Here is an 18,298-nt window from a genome sequence, read left to right as displayed (position 1 = left end):
ACTGATCCTACTGATTCACAAACTGCTTCACTACATATTTTCATACAGTTCTCAAGCAGATAAATTATTTCAGGAATGTGAGCAAACACATCAGGGTTAGTAAATGCTTCTTTTATTACTGTGTTGTCCTGAACGATTAATTTTGGTTTCTGATTTTCTTCTAAAGAATCAACGTTTTTGAAAAATGGTGTGTTTAAAAGGTTGTTTCTCAAACTATTAAGTTGAGAAAAAAGAACCTCACTGTCTAGCTTGCATCCTCTGTTTTCATTGACCCATGCAACAAGAGTTTCTAGAGATTCCTTAATTGTAGGCACAGCTGATGTATCTGGAGGGCATGTCAAGTATTTGGTGCTAAAACATTTCCTCATATTTTCTACTATTGGTGGTTCAGTAATTCTAAGTGCAAGTTTTTCAAGAAGTGTTACACAAAAAGTTGCTAATTTTATTCTGGAAAGTTTGAAACTTTCTTCATCTGATGCTTCGTCCTCCTGATGCGAAGTCTGGGAACGGCTTGATCTAAGACAGTCTGGATTAACCAACAGGCAGTCTTGATATACATGGCATTTTAAAGAGTCAATTTCCTTTACAAGAGATGGAAAGTTTTTTTCAGTTATGCACCCTTGTTTCAGTTCCATTACCATGTCATTAAGTATGTTTATCATGCAATTGTAATAATCAAAGATTGTCCAAATGCAAGTGTTTACATTCTGAGAGGTACAGCTAAATTCTGTTACAAGCTCCAATATATCAATAGTCCCAAGCAGTTGATATATAAAACTAGGACTGGAAAAATTATTCAGTTCCAATGAGTAATCCTTGGCTTGAGTATTGTTGCCTTTCTTGATGCATTCAGTGCGCTTCTTTTGTAAGTCTATAAAAAACAACTTGAAGTCTTTTTGGAATGTTTGATAAACTCTTAATTCACTCTGAACAAAACGAGTTTCCTGGAATGATTTTGGATTCAAAACAGCCACTTGTAATTTATCTGCTAAAGCAATTATTTCTTCATAGCCAATGCCCCAATTGTAGTGTTTCATTAAATGACCTACAGTTTGAGCTTGATTGTTGAGCCATGATAATGACTGAACTTTACGAACATCATTTAAAACACACTCTAGCTTATGGGCTAAGTCCTACATAGGAAGAAAGAAGTCATGATGGGCATCTTTACAAAGGCTTACTAATTTTTTGTCCACACCAAGATCGAAATATTGGCCATCAAATGCCATTCCATTAAGTTGTTCACTCAACTTAATTTTAAAGTTTTCAAGGGCACACTGCAGTTTTTCAACTATAACAACACCTTTGTGTGAGGTACCACATGGTGAGATATCAATCACGATGCATGTCTGAACACCCTCTACAAGTGTAACCAAACATGTTATCTGGTATGTTCGGTGTAGTTTGGTGATTTTGTCCGCTGTAACTGACACAAGGGGAAGATGATTTGTCACTGGATTTTTTGTACTTAAAAAGTCACATATTTTTGCATTCATAGTAAAGAATATATTTTTCCTGTATTCCCTGAAAAATTCGGTGGAATGATTAAGTTCACCAACATCGGCATCATTTAGAACATTTAAACTCAATAAACGTTCAAAAAACTTGCCACCCTTTCCTTCTTTGATTGCACTGTAAGCACTCCTGGCAACCCTAAGTCCCACCTTTTCGTGTTCTTTGTTCACCTTCACATTCATTTTTTCTGTTGTTTCAGAAAACTTTACACACCTCTTATGTGCATTTGATTCTAAATGATCAATGATTTGGGTCTTCATATTTCGAAACTCAGTACTCTGAGTTGGTTGCATCAACTGTTTTTCACTTGGAAGAGTAAAAATACCAAAACTGCTGGTTTTTAGAATAGCTACTTCGTTAGGAATACATTTATAATGTTCTACACATGGAGAACATTGAATTGTTGTTGTACCGCCGACTAAGCAAGGCATAATTTGACAAATTTCTAGAACTGTTTTGCAAACTCTAAGTAACTTAATTTTTGTTTCAAATGCTTCATTATCGAGTGTTAACGTTGGAATGACTCGGGCCTTCATCACAGATTTATTTGGTTTCAATAATACATCAACTTTGTTAGTAAGGCTAGACAATGTTTGGAAAATAGTCGCTAACTGCTTGTTGATCTCGGCAGAGTTTTTTTCGTCAACAGCATCATTGTCATCTTGTGTGCGAGACGAAACTGGTGATTTCCGACTCAGTGTTTCCTCAATTTGAATGACAGACGAGTCTTCTAATTTTCTTACTTTGTTTGAAGGTTCACAGCTACTATTACAGGGGAAATCATTTTCAGTCACATTAATGGTACAAAGTTCTACAGCATCGCCGGTTTTGTTTGTTACAAATGTGGAAATACTACTTTGGTCTTTAGTTCTAGGTTTTTCATTGGGATGTTTACTATAAACGTGCTTTGTGAGCTTATCGCGTCTCCCTCGCCAGTCACAAAATGCACAGTTTACGTCTTGTTTACTTTTGAAAGTATACATTGTTTTCCTTGAAGAAATTCACAACATAGGCCTACATTAAGAATCGGGTCGCGGCAAACAACACACAGTGTAGGCCTAATCACAGAGCGAGTAATATACTGCAAAATATCTCCAGATTTTTCAAATTACTTCGAAAAAACAACAAAACAACTGATTTTACCGTAATGATACGCCAGATACGTCTTTATCTCGAAAAATCGTTAGACAGTTGTTACTTGTTACGGAACTATTATCGATCTCTAAAGCGAATGTCGAGAATATCGAATCGAAATCTCTTGCTTGCATCGTAGCGTCACCACTCTCTTTTCTCGCACATGTACTAAAGACGCAAGCTGCTAGTTTTTTTTGACCATTCATTACTAGGTAGCTAAAACTGTTTATATATCGGTCACAGAGAAAAGTATTTAAGATTTTACGAAATTTTAATCTCAGAATAAATCCCGGGTGAAATGTATTCTACCGTTGCATTTCACACAGGCAACGATTGTGCGTAGTTACTTTTTTTATCTACGTATGTGACAATCAACCAGACAAAACCGAGCGATGTACACGTAATAAAAATAAATAAAAATACCTCGGATATATTAATTATTAAACAAGTCAGTGGTAACAAAGATTACCAGACAAACTAATAAGAAGCAAACTAAACACACGCAATACGCTGTTCTATCAAGCGATAAAATAAACGGTAGGTTATGTACGTTTGTTTATAAGACCGGGGCTGTATCCGAATACTGGCCTAATGGATCCCTTAGCTAAGGGATCCACTAAAAGTGCATCGTAGTGGACGCGGCCATCTTTGTGTTGAATCCGAATTCTCACAAGGGATGCCGATGCATCCCTTCACGCATCCACTAATTCGAGATTTCTAGGGATGCGAGTGTCGCATCCACTAACGCGTCCCTACATCCATTAGCTTCGGAATTGGGTTTTATTTTGTTTGTGTATAACATTACTTCAGATTTTCAGCAAAATAATTGTTTAAAACATTATAAGCGAAAGTGATAACTTAAACAGAGACAAATGAAGACGTTAATAAATATAATAAAAATGTGAATTTAAACTTAAAGGATAATTCAAAACTCATAAGTATTTTTAAAGTTTACAATTTATAAAATGTATTTTATTTGGATCGCTAACATATATAACATACACGTTACATTATTTTTTAATTGGTAGGTATTTATTATTTACGTTTTGCTGAATATTCGTAGATATCCCTACACAAAATGGCTGCGTGAACATTAGTACGACTAACAGTCAACAGGTGGTGCTAGTAGTAAAAGTATTCGGATACTATTCATCCATTAGAAATGCGTCCTCTACATTGTGGCTGCATTTGCTAAGGGATGTAGGGATGTGTGTGCTAAGGACGCATCCCTATGTATTCGGATACAGCCCGGGTTGGAATTGAGGGACCTAAAGTTTATGTAGTCATGAAAGTGTAATGATTAGATATATTTATTATATGGTAAAACTAGGACTGTACTGATGGGTAGTGTGTGATAACACGACCTGAGTGTTCAGCAATAATTTTGCATGTAATGTAAACATGTTCCAGTGTTTTTTCTCAACAAATATTTCCCCCAAGGTGCCCTGATTTCCCCCGAACATTGTTCGCGCGATCGGACATATTCTGCACCCCTGAGACTTTGTAGTATTAACTATTTAGTGAATTTTAACAAGATGGATACAATTTTAACAAAAATCAGACCTCAAAGTCAGGATTTAGGAATTTTTTTAAGTTATTTTCGCTTTTATTGGAGCCGTTTCATTATGAAGTATAAACTATTGCTCTAAACCGAATGATTCAATAGTCAACGTAGCTGCTACGGCAGCGGGGCGGAAACTGTTTGATTCAATTCCAGAAATGTAGTTGAAAACAATATTTGCGTATGTATATCATCTTCTGCATTATTTTAATGAATTCTACGTGTAATTTTGTTCCGAGGCCCGGGTTTCGTACTATAAGTGTATTAGGAACACGAGCACACGTGAATTTGCTCGTTATCGAGGTTAGATGTTATACATCATGGGCAATTACTGAAAAACTCGCTGACATTTTTTTTTTTTCAGGGTAAATACTTTATTATATTTTGACTGTAAATAGACAGTATTTTCATATATTTGATGTAAAAATCAGGCCATCAAATGAGATGACTTTGAAAACCGTGGGGAAATTTTGAATTTAATACTGCCAGGAAAATGGGGCCACCCTGTTACTATTATACACAGAAATTTCTGGTAATTATTTTCCAACTTGGTGAAAATCCTTTTCAGCAGTTATTCACATTGTTTGTTAATTTTGTGGAATCCATGTATGTAAAGGAGACTGTCTTATGTACGCACTAGTAAAAATAATTTTATGTCAAGTGAAGAGTGGTAATGCTGAAAAAAAATATTTTCATGTAGGTCAGTCACACATTAGGTTTTTTATTCTGTTGATATGGGCACAATGTAGTGTTGACATATAGCATTTTGCACTAAGAACTGTGTGGTAGTTTTTGTATTTATTTATTAGGTAATAACTTGACTTACTCAGTTATCACATGACACTAAACTTAAGCTCTCAAATTTGGTAAATCATACTAGAGCTGGGAATCAAGGTAAGAATCATCAGCATCGGAATTGATGAATTTTACATCTCTGTATTATTTAAAAAGTTTCAAATAAAAAGAAAATATGCACATAGATATACCTAGTTTATTCCAGGTAGGGTATATAAAATATGTTTTAAATTAAGCAAGAGTTAGGCTGATAGATAAGCAAGCTTATCAAATAAATTTCATTACTAGTGGTTATCAGAACAAATGGTTCCCAGAGTCTGCCTCGAATATAGCCCTCAAATCTGAATCTAGGTGTCAAGTGTCAAACAAAACTTAATGTAGGTACGGAATTGAAACAAAGTAAGTGTTCATAATTGGTACATATTGTAATTTTATTTATATAAATCGTGTTAAAAGTAAAAGTATCATGGGGAATGGTAACAGGATAGGTATGAAGAAAGAAATTTACCTTGTAAATTTTAGAGGATTTTATAATTTACTTTACTTTATTTTGATTGACCTATCCCTAGTTTTTATATTCATTCACATTATCATTTTCTGTTAATGATAATACGAATGAAGTTGGAAAGACAGCGCCGTGGCAATAAGGGGATGCAGGTTGACTCGTAGGGTTTTGGTGCCCGCAGGTTCACGGCGGCACGGCGGAAGCCGACGGGAGGCTGATGAAAGGAGATCAGATCCTCGCAGTCAACGGGCAGGACCTGAAGGGCGCGACGCAGGAAGAGGCGGCCGCTGTGTTGAAGACGGCCACCGGCCGCGTGACGATAAAACTGGGCCGCCTGAAAGCTACCTCCAGGGGGGGTTCGGGCATTAGTGGCTCTGACAGGTGAGCTCTTCTTTGACATCCTGCCAGCTATTATTCCTACGAGACTGTTGTCCCAAAAGAAAATGAAAGAATTTAAATTGATATTTGATATGAATCATTTTGGTTCTCTGAGTTTTGGCAACTTGATTCATGATCTTATAAACAATGTTCTCCTTTAAAATACATACATTATTTTTAAGCAGCCTTACTGAGCATACCCAGATCTTTATTTGATTTGTTTGATAGAGATATACTATGTTGAAAATACTCACCCTAACCTGTTTATGTAAATGTTTAACAGATCTTAATCTGGCACTTAATTCTTACGATGTCATAAAGCAAAAATTATGTATTGAATAGATAGTTTAATTTTTTTTTTTGGTGCAACTATGATCTTCAAAATTTTTGCACTGATTATTTCCTGAAGAAGGAAAATTATTATAGAATGTTAAATGAATTCTTTAAAGCCGTAGTTTGATTTTTTATTTAATCTTTTGGTTATTAAAATATAAAACTAAGTATTTGACTTTGTGTGTTTTCTCCTAGATAACTAAAACATGTTTATTTTGTCTGGTTGTGGTTGTGTATGGTTTTCAGAAGTCAGTTCCAAGTGTTTTGATTAACTGGAACAGACTATAGTCAATTGCAAGATAACTAAATTATTTATTAAAGAAAATAATTTCCTAATGAGTATGTATTTCACATAAATGCTAGGTAAGGTATTTTTCATGTCAGAAATGTGGATAAATAGCTTAAAATAAGCCTCCCTTTCCTGTACTAACAAACAGTAAACTCCTGATTATCCATGCTAATTGATGCAATTGCTGCAGCTGACAGTCCAAAATTATAAAATTGGTATAAATAGACCAAATAAATATTTTATACTGTTGCAATATTAATTGTAAGTGATTTGTAAATGAAACATTAATTTATTTAAATGGTGTAACCTACCAGTCATATTGATAGGCCAATAATTGATACCTCTCTTCGCCAAAGGAAGCATAAATACCAAGTCATGAGGAAATTTGAGGGAGTGGCTAGCAGGAAGTCCATCATCAATGGGTTGTTTGTTATGGGAAAGATAATTGAATTTTTAATGAAATGCAAATTCATTAATACAGAGTGGGTTGTGAAAATAATGCTATCATTTAACAAAATGAAAACTTTGGTGAAAATAAAAGCAACATAATTTAGAAAAAAAAAATTATTTTCTTAAGGATTATGGCTAAGGCTAAAGTAATTTGACTTAAAAATGAGAATATTTTGTAGGCCTACTTATTAAACTGATAAAGCGCTTATCTTAGAAATTTGCAAATGGTTATTTATGATGCAACTTTTTGTAAATTAAAATTCCTTTTACTTTTAATCTTATGATTGAATCCAGTGTTTTACATTCACCTATAATCAAGATTGACTTATTTTTGACATCCATCTTTTAGTCTATGTCTTACTTACATTTGTAATTGATTACTTTCAAGATACACATGCATGTAAGCTCATCTTAAAATTGAGACAATATTCATGGTTACCTTACATCAAGTTCTTCATACATATCATAAATATATAATTTTTTTTAGGGCATAGCATATTCAATGTCATCTTTTAAGTCCTAATGGATCTCATGCATAATATAAAAAAAAAACTATTTTAGTTTCGCATATTAAATTTTTTTCATTATGAAATAAAATTATTGACTCAAATCTGGTAAATATTTGCTCATTGACATTCATGAAGATAGTGTCTTATTGAAATCAAAATGAATTTTCTGAATGATTCAGTATTGATTGCTTTACTGAATATTCTCAAACTGTGAAGAAAGGCAAATGTAACCCTGTCACTGGTGCCAAAAGAAAGCATAAACCAGGAGTTTCACCTAATTTTAGCAAGCAGTGTCTGCAAAATTGGTTTTTCAAGGGCTTGTTGCAAGTAGTTTCTTTAAAAAATAATTTTTAGTGACATGTCATGTCAAAAAAAGCATTTTCATAGCTTATTGAATTTCACTTTTTGTTCCATGGCTTATTATAGGGAAATGTTGAGAATTTTTGTTGATACTTTTTTTTTTTTTAGTATGTATAAACTGTCTATCAAATAAAAATCATTCAATAAAAAAAAAGCTATTAAAGTCATACTTAAAGGTAATAAAACGTATTAATGCCGAGCTGTGCATAGGGAACCTAGTGTGCATGCAGCTATGCATTTCAAGAATTTGTGCCTCTTGCGGTTATCTTTTACTTGGGTAATCTTACATGTGCGAATGGAGGGACAAGTGAGATAAGTCAATATGAGACTGTAGAGAACCCAGTTGACCCTACAAGCAAGAAAGAGCGGAATAGCGCGTATAGAAGGAAAAAGCACACTGTGTCATGATGTGCAGTTCTTGCTTACTAGGCAGACGGCTAGTGCCAGGAAGTTGTTCCAAACCTCTGAAAATGTAGTTTTTAACTAATTTTAAACCTGGGTTTTTTTTTTACACAATAAAGTGTATGAATTAAGAGTAACAAGAACTCAGCACCCATGGTCACAAACATATTATAATTTTTTACTTTTTTATTAAAGTTTACTCGTAAAACCGAATAAATACAATATTGTATTCTATAGATTCTGCAGATGAGGGCATTATTAGTCGGAAGATAATCGAGAGTTTACTGTACCTTGAAAATTGTGCGAGAGTAAACAATATTATCAAGGATTTAATAATTATTAAAGCACAAGTTCCTACTAGAAAAGGAATTTTGAAAATCCAACCATTGTCAATGAAACCAACCCATCAGTAATGCTTCTGGGATTTAAAATTTGATTTATTTCCTAGTTACTTTTAGTGTAAAATAATTAAGACTTTTAGTGTAAAATAATTAAGACTATGAAAGTTTAAATTTTTTTTATTACAGTCATTAAGCTCTTTGTTAATGATAACATTAATCAGTAATAAATATCTGAAGTTAAATAATTATTTGTTCTGTTTGACTTCCATTATGTTTATGAAGCTGGAAATACAGGGTCTTTATAGAATGTAATGTACCTAGTTGTGGCACTAAAGAAATGTAGGTTGACTGGGTCTTGTTTGTAGGGACAGTAGTGCATCTCCTGCCCCTTGGGCAGACACTGCCAACATTCCCTGCTCAGTGGAACAAACTTTCCCTCGTTTGTCTACCAAGAGGGCATCTCTCATCAGGCATTTTGCCACCTGGTCGTTTCGCAGGAGGAACTTGTAGAATCTCGTTATCGTTCCCGGGGAAAGGGGGGAGTGAGCGTGCTCTGTATTGCGTGCAAAATGCAAGAAGAAAAGTGTGACACTGCTGGTGAATGCACAGATTTGTGAAAGACATAATAATACAAACTTTCAAAACATAAACTGTACATATGTCAATAGGAAAAAAAGTGTGTATATTGTAAACTCTTGTAAATTCAAGGGAACCTAATGGACATTTAAAATTCAAAGACTTTCATCATATGCTAACTTTTATTTATAAAATATATATATATATATATATGTTTAAGTGTATTTGTAATTTTATTTCAAATTTTAAAATATTATCCTTATTTTTCCATGCGGCTTTTGAATAGGAAGTAAATGAAAAAAAAAGGTGAGTGGTCACAGAAAGAGTACCATATCTTTTTAGTTTTAAAAAATTTAATGAGTTAATTATTTATACTCTTTGTTTTTCAGACTACCTAGTGAAACTAATATTTGTCAAAAGAACCATACTTATATAATTTTAGTTTTAAATGTGTATTATAAAATAAATTGAATCCAGTTTTATTTGGATTATTCTATATTTTGACACAACATGATAGAAAAAAAAAACATCATTGCACATAGCAATTTCATGCTGTATTTTATGAAAGACAGTATATCTTCAACTTCCAAATAATAGGAAAATAATTTGCAAGATGCAATTGCAATTCAGGATTATGACTTTTGAATATATGATAGTCAGTATTATTATTTGTATTGCACATCAATTTAATAAATAAAAAAAAAAGCAGTCAACATTTTTCTTTGTTAAAAATAAAAGTTATAAAAACCTTGTCTCCTTTTTACAATTCTAATTGGCCTCTTGTTCAAAGGGAGAGAAAGCTTACTGAAAGCCACATGTAATAATTTTGACATTATGTTAATCTTATATGTATTTATTCAGGCAACTCTAGTATGACAATTTAAAAAAAAATCTTTTTATATGTATGGTCAACAGAAAAAAAAAACTCAGTATGTGACATTTCATTGCCACATACTTAATAATATTTTAAAAAAAAATCAGTTTTTCTTTACCAAGCAATTTAATTTGTTCTGTGAGCTATTGAGTTTGAACTTTTTCCAAAATCAGTTCCCTGTTAAATGCTGGTGCAATTTTTTTTCTACCCATATGATTACCCTATTCATTATCCACTGATATTGACGGTAATTAACCTAAAGTCGCAGTTACTTGTTGTTGGTATCAATTGAAATAACATTAGTAACTTTAAAATATTGGTCATATACAGCGATAATCAATGATGTAGATTGCCTCATTTCATAATCGGGTTTTTAAGATAGTTACATGAAAAACACTGATACTTTTCATCGTTACACGTAACTATGTCCATCTCATGGTCATTGCTAAAAGCCAATATGTTCAGCCCCTACTAACATTCCCCCCCCCCCCCCTTTTTTTTTTCTCTAAATAGCATTGTGATATTTCAAGTAGTTTACCAATATTTCACATGTTTGCACAGTTAGTTAGATTAGCTATACTTAAATTCCTGTGAATTGTTGTAAATGGTAGGTTAGTTTAAATAAGTGACATTAAAGATACTAAACAGTGTTTTTCGGGACAGTGGGACTAAAAAAAAAATATATTTTCGGAATTTTAATTTATTCAAATGAGCACCAGTTCTGGGAAATTATCTATTTTAACATGTTTCACAGAATCAGTTAAAAAAAAAAAAAAAAAACTCAAGTTTTAAGTTAAGTATGTTTTCATTGTTAAAAGTGGTATGATCTCAAAGTCAATTTTTTTTGTATATTGAATACATTTTTTTTAATAGTAATGTATGTATTTAGTTCTCAATGACAAGAGCAAGTCTGTGTTGATGTCGCCCATTATAAGATGCAGGAATTTGAATCTAATGAACGTCCATCAGACTGAGTCACTAGGATCACAGTAGTCGGCTGTCTCTAGTGTTCTCCATGTTCAAAGACCTGAGTTTCCTATATTGTCCTATGACAATATTTGCTAAAATGTTAAAAAAATTCATAACCCCGCTGCATGTTTCATGTAAATGTGTAACCTATGTGGTGATTTAAGCATTGTTTGAAAATATACCATCTTCTTGATTGACCGGTAACAAGTATGAAAACATGGATTGAACCATGTTATCAGATTTGTTACACATGTTTCAATTATCTTCCAAACTTAACTTCCACACACCCACGTGCACAATCTTGTCATGTTAGTTCAAATTATATTACATTATTGATAGTTTACCTACCAAAGTTTCTTTTATTTCCAATTTGCATAATATACCTAATTAACTACAAATACCTGAAAATGCAAAGACATGAAGTACTTGTCCATTACAAATTTTTAGTATAAAATCTAGAGCTCATGTTTGTTTGAAAAATGTACCTACGTAATTTTAATTCTACAAAATAAAATTGATGGCACAGAAGAAAATTTGCAGCATGTTTTAAAGCTTTTAATAAGTTCGGAAACAATCATTTAAAGGGTAGACTGTTTCAAAATAATAGTTAATATTTTTAATTTATTGACCTTTTTTTATTTTTTTTACACCTAGATTCAGATTTGTGCTTGAGAAAATTGTTTGGATTCAACCTATCACTAATAATTAGGTGTTTTTTTTTTCTTACAGTTTGGGATAGTTTATTTCTGAGATAATAAAATTAGAAACTTTGGGAAAACTCAATCTTATTAAAAAAAAAAAAAAACAACTTTTAATCAGAATGTTTATAGATGGGCAGTTATTGCTAGTTTACGTTGGTTTGCTATGGAATATTACCTATTTTAAAATGTTTACAATATTTATCACAGAGTTCTGCGTGTAAAATTGTACCAAAGCAAACGGTGTAAGCTCATTTAAACTGATTACTGATGGAAATCAATTTCATTATTCCTGGTAGAGCAAGATGACATTGGATTGTAATGAAAATCTTTACACTGCTCTTCGTGATGTATATCTGTATGTTACTTTATAACCTAATGACCACAGACAACTTAATAGTAAATTTTAAAATACTTCATTAGTTATAACTTATACCTACATTTCAAATCATGTGAATAACTCATGCATATATAGAATGTTTATTACATACTTCCTTGGTCAAAATCAGCACTTTTTTTAAATACACTTTCTGACAGGTTTTTTTTTTCCAAAACAAACAAATTTTGTTATTAAAAGGGATTTATTTTTTTTTCCCTATAAATCATGTTGCACAGCTTCACTTAATTAATTGCAACTCAAGTCAAATGTATTGTTACGTCAATTCTTAACTTTGTTCAAGTATTACTATTATTTTGGTTAGATATGATTGACTAGTATTTTTTTGTATTGAGGTCTAAGAAACGATATCTGTTAAAATACATTCAACCTGTACAGTCAGTATTTTTAGATGCAGTCAGATCTATCAAAGCAGTAGGTATAAGGCTTATGTTTCTAGTGTATTTATTTCAAATATAATTAGTACTTATGTATGGTGCATAGAAATTACATTTTCCAGCTAAGAGGGTCTTCCTCGTGTAATGTAAAACATTTTGTATTCGAAACATTAAACAAAAAGTTACACAAGTGTGGTGTTTTGACAGAGTTTAATTTTTAGATGGTTTAAGGAATGTTTTTCTATTATGGTTAGCTGGCAATGCTCAATTTCTATGTACAGGTTTGTTTGGTGCTATGTGTAATGTGTTGTGGTAGTGTTGGTTTTTGTAATATAGCATCTTCAGATGTGTACATGGTGCTTGGATAGAGTGTAGAAATGGCTCATTACTTCTTAATGAATGTGCTGTACCTAGATTAGTGTCTTTATTTTAAGACATAGTGATTGTAACTCAGGTCTGGTTTGCATGCATGCACATCTTGTATTAACTTACATCTCTGATGGCCTGTATTATTGTTTACAGTTTTAAAATTAATTTATAAAAAGTTCATTAAGTCATTACCATACATTATGCCTACAACGTTTTTGTAAGTTTTACCAAAGAAGGTAAGGTATACTTAAATTTTCATAGGTAGAGTTATTTTAGTTTTGATGTGTGCACATAACATTTTAAGAAAACTGTTGTGCCTACCGAATGTTTGAAGAAATTAAAAATTATTTAGTCCTGAGCTACATATATTATAGTAAAGACTGTTAGGGTGTGTATGAAGTGCAGAATCATTGTTGGTACTTGCACTATTCTGACTACATAGTAATAATGTTTTATTTCTTGTCCTGTTTTCGCTCACATTGCAGTAAATTCAAATGCATATATTAAATAAGTATTAATTAATTACTTTTCGCAGATACATTTCTCTCGATTATGTATGCCATACCTTTGTGTATATATATTTACTTGCTTCACATAAAGTTTAGATGCTATTATAATCTTAATAATTTCACCTTAGGAATAGTTAAATAAGATTGTAAAATCTTGCTTCAATGTCTTATGCATAGTTATGTAAAGTTCCCTGAAAATTATGAATGATCTTCCTACAAACTATTATGTTATAAATCATATTTGTGTTAAAAAAAAAACCTATATAAGACAACTGGGGGTGTAAATAAACACTAATGTTTTCATGTTACTTAAGGTCTTTATTTTATCTTACTTTCAAATTCAATATTAATTTTATGTATTATAATATATTGGTGGTGGGTGTAAATTTTTGTTTCGTTAATGGTTTTTAATAGTGTTGTTTCTTTCATATCTGTAGTCGTAGAAACATTTGTGATGATAGTTGCATACTTAAGTAACCTGTCACTTCCTACCATATTAACATTGAGTTACCATCTGCTTTGGCTGTTTTGTTCTTTCTGTTCAGCACCATTTAGTACTTTAAGTGCACCTGCTCCTGCATGTGTTGTTCTGCCCCTTTTTGCGCACTTCTAGCTTCTTCTGTACAACTTTGAGATGTTTCTTTCTGGTTTGTTGCCAAGAAGAGCAAAGAGGCAATGACCTGTGGGTGGCGATGTACCTTGCAGGTATGTGTGAGAATTTCCTTTGATGCCTCTTGGGTTTATAGCTGATGTTTGTGATGTGCTTGGTAAATTCAACTATAGAAGAAACAAATAATATGTAGTTGTGTTGGAAGGAGATAGTGTAATTAATAGTTAGAACCAGTTAATAAGCACGCCATGCAAAATAACTCAAACTCTCATAAAATTGCTAAATATTGGAAATGTTTATTAAGTATGTAATTCATTTATTCTGCTTCATAAATATTTAATTTAGGCAACTGCATGGGGGACTATTCACCAGTCCTATTCACACATATTAATAACACTACCCTAAATTGCACCTGTTGTTCAATTTGCATGGTTTTAATATAACTATGCAAATTAAATAGGGCTTTATTTGAAGTAGTGAGTGCTCTTTAAGCTTTTTCATCTACTTTAATTTTTATTTCCGTGTGTGGATAATGGCAATTCCACTTAAATATAACATTAAATATAATTATGCAAATTACATGACAAATCAAAATAAATAAGTTTCACTTTTAGGAAATAGCTGTTTGATATGTTTCCTTACAACCTATTTTACTTCGGCTTGATGATTTATACTAAGCAAAAATATTTCTGATGATGCCAGTGTTTATATTACTCTGCCTGGCTTAGTCAGCCACAGCTTTGGTAAGTAAAGCCAGAAGATTTCAGGGCAAATTTACCCCGTTCATACCTTTCTGTAGCACATGTCAGAAAAATAAAGGTGTATTATTTACAATAAAATTAGCTGCAACTTCAAAGGTGTATATGCACTAGCCTTTGGAAGCGCTTTGTACCATGTCATGTATGCATACTTTCAATTTAGTTTTTTGTGATCAACTTGAGTTTGTTAGTAGAATTCTGAATCCTGAATCATCGTATACAAAAACACTTAATATCAATTTACAGCATACGTACTACTCATATTGATGCTGGGGTTGACAAAGTTTTGTCAAAGTGTGCAAAAAAACAGGACTGCCTATCTGCACAACACTTCTATTTTATAGTCCATGTAAAAAAATAATTATTAATATTTTAACAGCTACACATTCAGGCCAAAATGATATCCAAAAGTACTAATACAGATTGACATAAATAAGTCAGCAAATTATAGACATTCTATGCACAAAGTCCTTTGTTTGCCTTTCTCAAGGCAAAATAACATATTTTATAGGTACTATTTAAATTTTAACATGTATTCTGTGGTATCTCCACTCCAAAATTATTGTTAAAACCATAGCATTATAGGTATCACTACTTCTGAAAAGTCTATTGTTGTGCAACATGGTCTGTTAAGCCAGGAAATTCCTCAGTTCAGTATTTGAACTGCTTTAACCTCCATGCATTATAATTTTACAGAATAACTTTTCGCTAGCTGTTTTCTTCCCCATCCTGTTAGTTGTTTCCAAATAAGAATAAAGAGATCAGTAATGTAAAACTGATCAGAAGAGCTGGTTAGCAATTTTCTACTACTGAGTTCTACTACTAAATTGATTTGTAGTACTGCACACATCATGGTATTTTCTCGACTATCGAAATAAACAACTTTAGGTGTGGTCCATAATAAAAACACCATTTGGAAATTAATACCTACTGATTTTGTCCGAAGGGGCATCAATATTATATGCAAGTCAGAGTCAAATTTGATAGCTATTATTTTTATTCAAATATTTGTGTATTCAGACTTTAGGTGTTCTTAGAAAAAATTTTTTCTTCAAAATTTGTGGCCAAATACCAGTGTTTTGTTAAGGGGCCCGCCTACCTGGGCACACATACGGTGTGCAGAGCTTCAGGAAAAACAACGCGATTTCAAAACTACTCAAGATATCAGAGTGGGGCCTATTTACGAATAGCATTTAAGAGTTTGCTGAGGGCCGAAAAGTACTTTTAATTTCGGATTAAGTTTTTAAACTGTATTTTTAAAAGCGTTAAAATGCCTAAAATGCCTAAAATGCATGTGTTCAGAGTAATTTTTAGGCATAAAACAATCAGTACAGATTCTTAAAAGCATTTAAGGGTCTTGCATAACACCTTTATCTTCATTTCTCCGCCATATAATGTTACGGTCACCGCTCAAATTTCACAGTTATCCTGTGATGATGAGACGAATGCGCGCCAGTTCAGAGACTTGCGCTTAGAGGCTATACCGCGCTGGAAACACCAGCGAGCGTCGCGCTTATCATCCCGCCTCACCAACAAACATACACCCCTGATGAGGCGGGCCCCTTAAGGTATTACTGTACCTCTGTGGCCGGTGGTGCAACGTGTGTTTGGGCGTGCCCCAGGGCTGGCGAGGCGGGCCGGCCGCGGACGGTGACCCTGGAGCGGGGGCCGGGCGGGCTGGGCTTCAGCATCGTCGGGGGCCGCCGCGGCCCGCACGGGGACCTGCCCGTGTACGTGAAGACGGTGTTCGAGATGGGGGCGGCGGCGCGCGCCGGGGGCCGGCTGGGCCGCGGCGACCGGATCCTCGCCGTGGACGGGGCGAGTCTGGAGGGGCTCACACACCAGCAGGCTGTGGAGGTGCTGAGGAGGGCGCAGGGGACCATCACGCTCACCGTCCTGTCCTAGCGCTCTCCCTCCGGCCCCCTCCATCGAGACTGCACCTCCCGCCGCCTGCCGGGACAGTTCGTTTGGATGCCCGTGTGTCCGGACCGTGGAAAGGCGTACCTTTAAAGTATTATTAGGAAGACCGTACCTCTAGAACTCTGCCGCCAAGAAGTGTCAAATGTTGAAAAATGGTTCTGGTATGTAAATTTCAGCCTAGTTTCGTTTGTCACTGTTGATGTGTACACTGTACACGTACCAGTTGGACGAAAATGATTTCGCTCAGTATTTTCTCTGCACCTAGAGTATTAAATCTAACAAAAAAAAAGTTTTGACATAAATTAAAGTTGTATACTTGTAAAGTGTTAGCATGTTGTGCAAGTCAATTTGATATATTATAGATTATTTTAGAATACTTTCATTGGTTTTGTTAATGACAAGAAAGGAGTGAATTACACCCACTCAATCTATTTAATAATGACTTAAACTGACACTTCTTGATCTTTATTTATTTGGTATGTAGTTATTTATGGATTAATTGTATATTTTCAAATAAAAACCTATGATAAAGAAATTTTTTTTGATGGAGATTGTAGGGTATATACTACTAGACCAGAATTATTTCATCGACTGTTTTAATTTTACCTTCTACATAATGGATGCTGTTGTGTGAGCAAATAAAAGAACTTCAAGCACCACAAGATGTTGAAAATAATTTGTGACTGCAGCATTGCTTATGTTATAAACAATTTAACTGCATTAAAAGTGTAAATTGTGAGGAATGAAATTGCTCTCGAAGAAGTGATTAGACTTCTGAAGTGAATTGCATGATGACAGGGTTTGATTGGGACCATAGTTTGTTCAGCTGACTTAAGAGTTCATGAGTGTAATGCAGGGAGCCGAAATGTTTTGATTAAAGTGCTTGAATTTAGTATCTGTCATTAAGTTTTTGGAGTTATGGAACTGTCTTTGGCTTTGTAAACTTTAATTTATTTAGGTTTCAATTAAATATTGCTTCAAAGTAATTCCAGAAAACATTATTTGCTTGGAACATTTTAGAAATTTTAGAAACGATGGGTTTGTTTCATTTATTTATTTTGCCTCCTCATTAGATAAATGTTGCTGATGAAAGGTATTGCAAGAACTAAACTTTGTGTACTCTGTTGTAATGATTGTAGATTTTATTTCAACAAATATTTTTTGTACTTTTATTACATACACATGACTAACAAGTACATTTTAAAGTTTCACAATCTATTTAATAATTTTTCCTATTATTTTACTTTGCCAGTTATGTGTTTCAGTATGATAGTTTAGTAGCTACATCATGATGGTTCTTAGGAGACTGAGTAAAAACAATATAGCATTTTGATTGTGTGGGGTTAAGTGAACACTTTTAAGATACCTTCAATAGTTTTTTAATTCAGCTTATTAGAATGTCATTAAGCCTATGTCCATGCATAGATACTATAAAACAATGACATTGTTATCAGTATAATTTTTAATATTTTCCTAATGATCACACTACTGAGTGTTCATAATGCTACCAATTTTAAATTCAAACAAAATGTTAAAACCATTTGGATTGCCTTGGATGAACTGCAACTCATTTATTCAAAGTATCTACTCCAAATTAAATACTTATCCCAATCAAACATAATTGTTAATAGTTCAAAGAATTTACCGACCTATATGAGAAACACATAGT

General features: G+C 33.3%; 2 protein-coding genes across 4 annotated transcripts in view; both read left to right on the top strand.

The window, feature by feature from the left end:
- Positions 1–13,637, top strand: part of LOC134541978 (multiple PDZ domain protein) — a 579,762-nt gene extending 566,125 nt beyond the window's left edge. The window contains exons 21-22 of one of the 3 annotated variants that reach the window (XM_063385749.1): positions 5,692–5,891; positions 8,938–13,637. In XM_063385749.1, the coding sequence (XP_063241819.1) occupies positions 5,692–5,891; positions 8,938–9,082 (345 nt within the window). In that variant the 3' untranslated portion in view covers positions 9,083–13,637. The remainder of the gene's footprint in view (positions 1–5,691; positions 5,892–8,937) is intronic. The other 2 variants (XM_063385747.1, XM_063385748.1) reach the window with 2 other exon arrangements.
- Positions 12,737–17,521, top strand: LOC134542322 (PDZ domain-containing protein 11-like). The gene is made up of 2 exons (XM_063386472.1): positions 12,737–12,744; positions 16,164–17,521. The coding sequence occupies exons 1-2, from the start codon at positions 12,737–12,739 to the stop codon at positions 16,612–16,614; spliced, it is 459 nt and encodes a 152-aa protein (XP_063242542.1). The 3' UTR covers positions 16,615–17,521.
- Positions 17,522–18,298: the final 777 nt, after the last annotated feature.

Source organism: Bacillus rossius (assembly GCF_032445375.1).
Source record: "Bacillus rossius redtenbacheri isolate Brsri chromosome 4 unlocalized genomic scaffold, Brsri_v3 Brsri_v3_scf4_2, whole genome shotgun sequence".
Classification (NCBI taxonomy): Eukaryota; Metazoa; Arthropoda; class Insecta; order Phasmatodea; family Bacillidae; genus Bacillus; species Bacillus rossius.
This window is presented reverse-complemented; position numbering and strand designations above follow the sequence as displayed.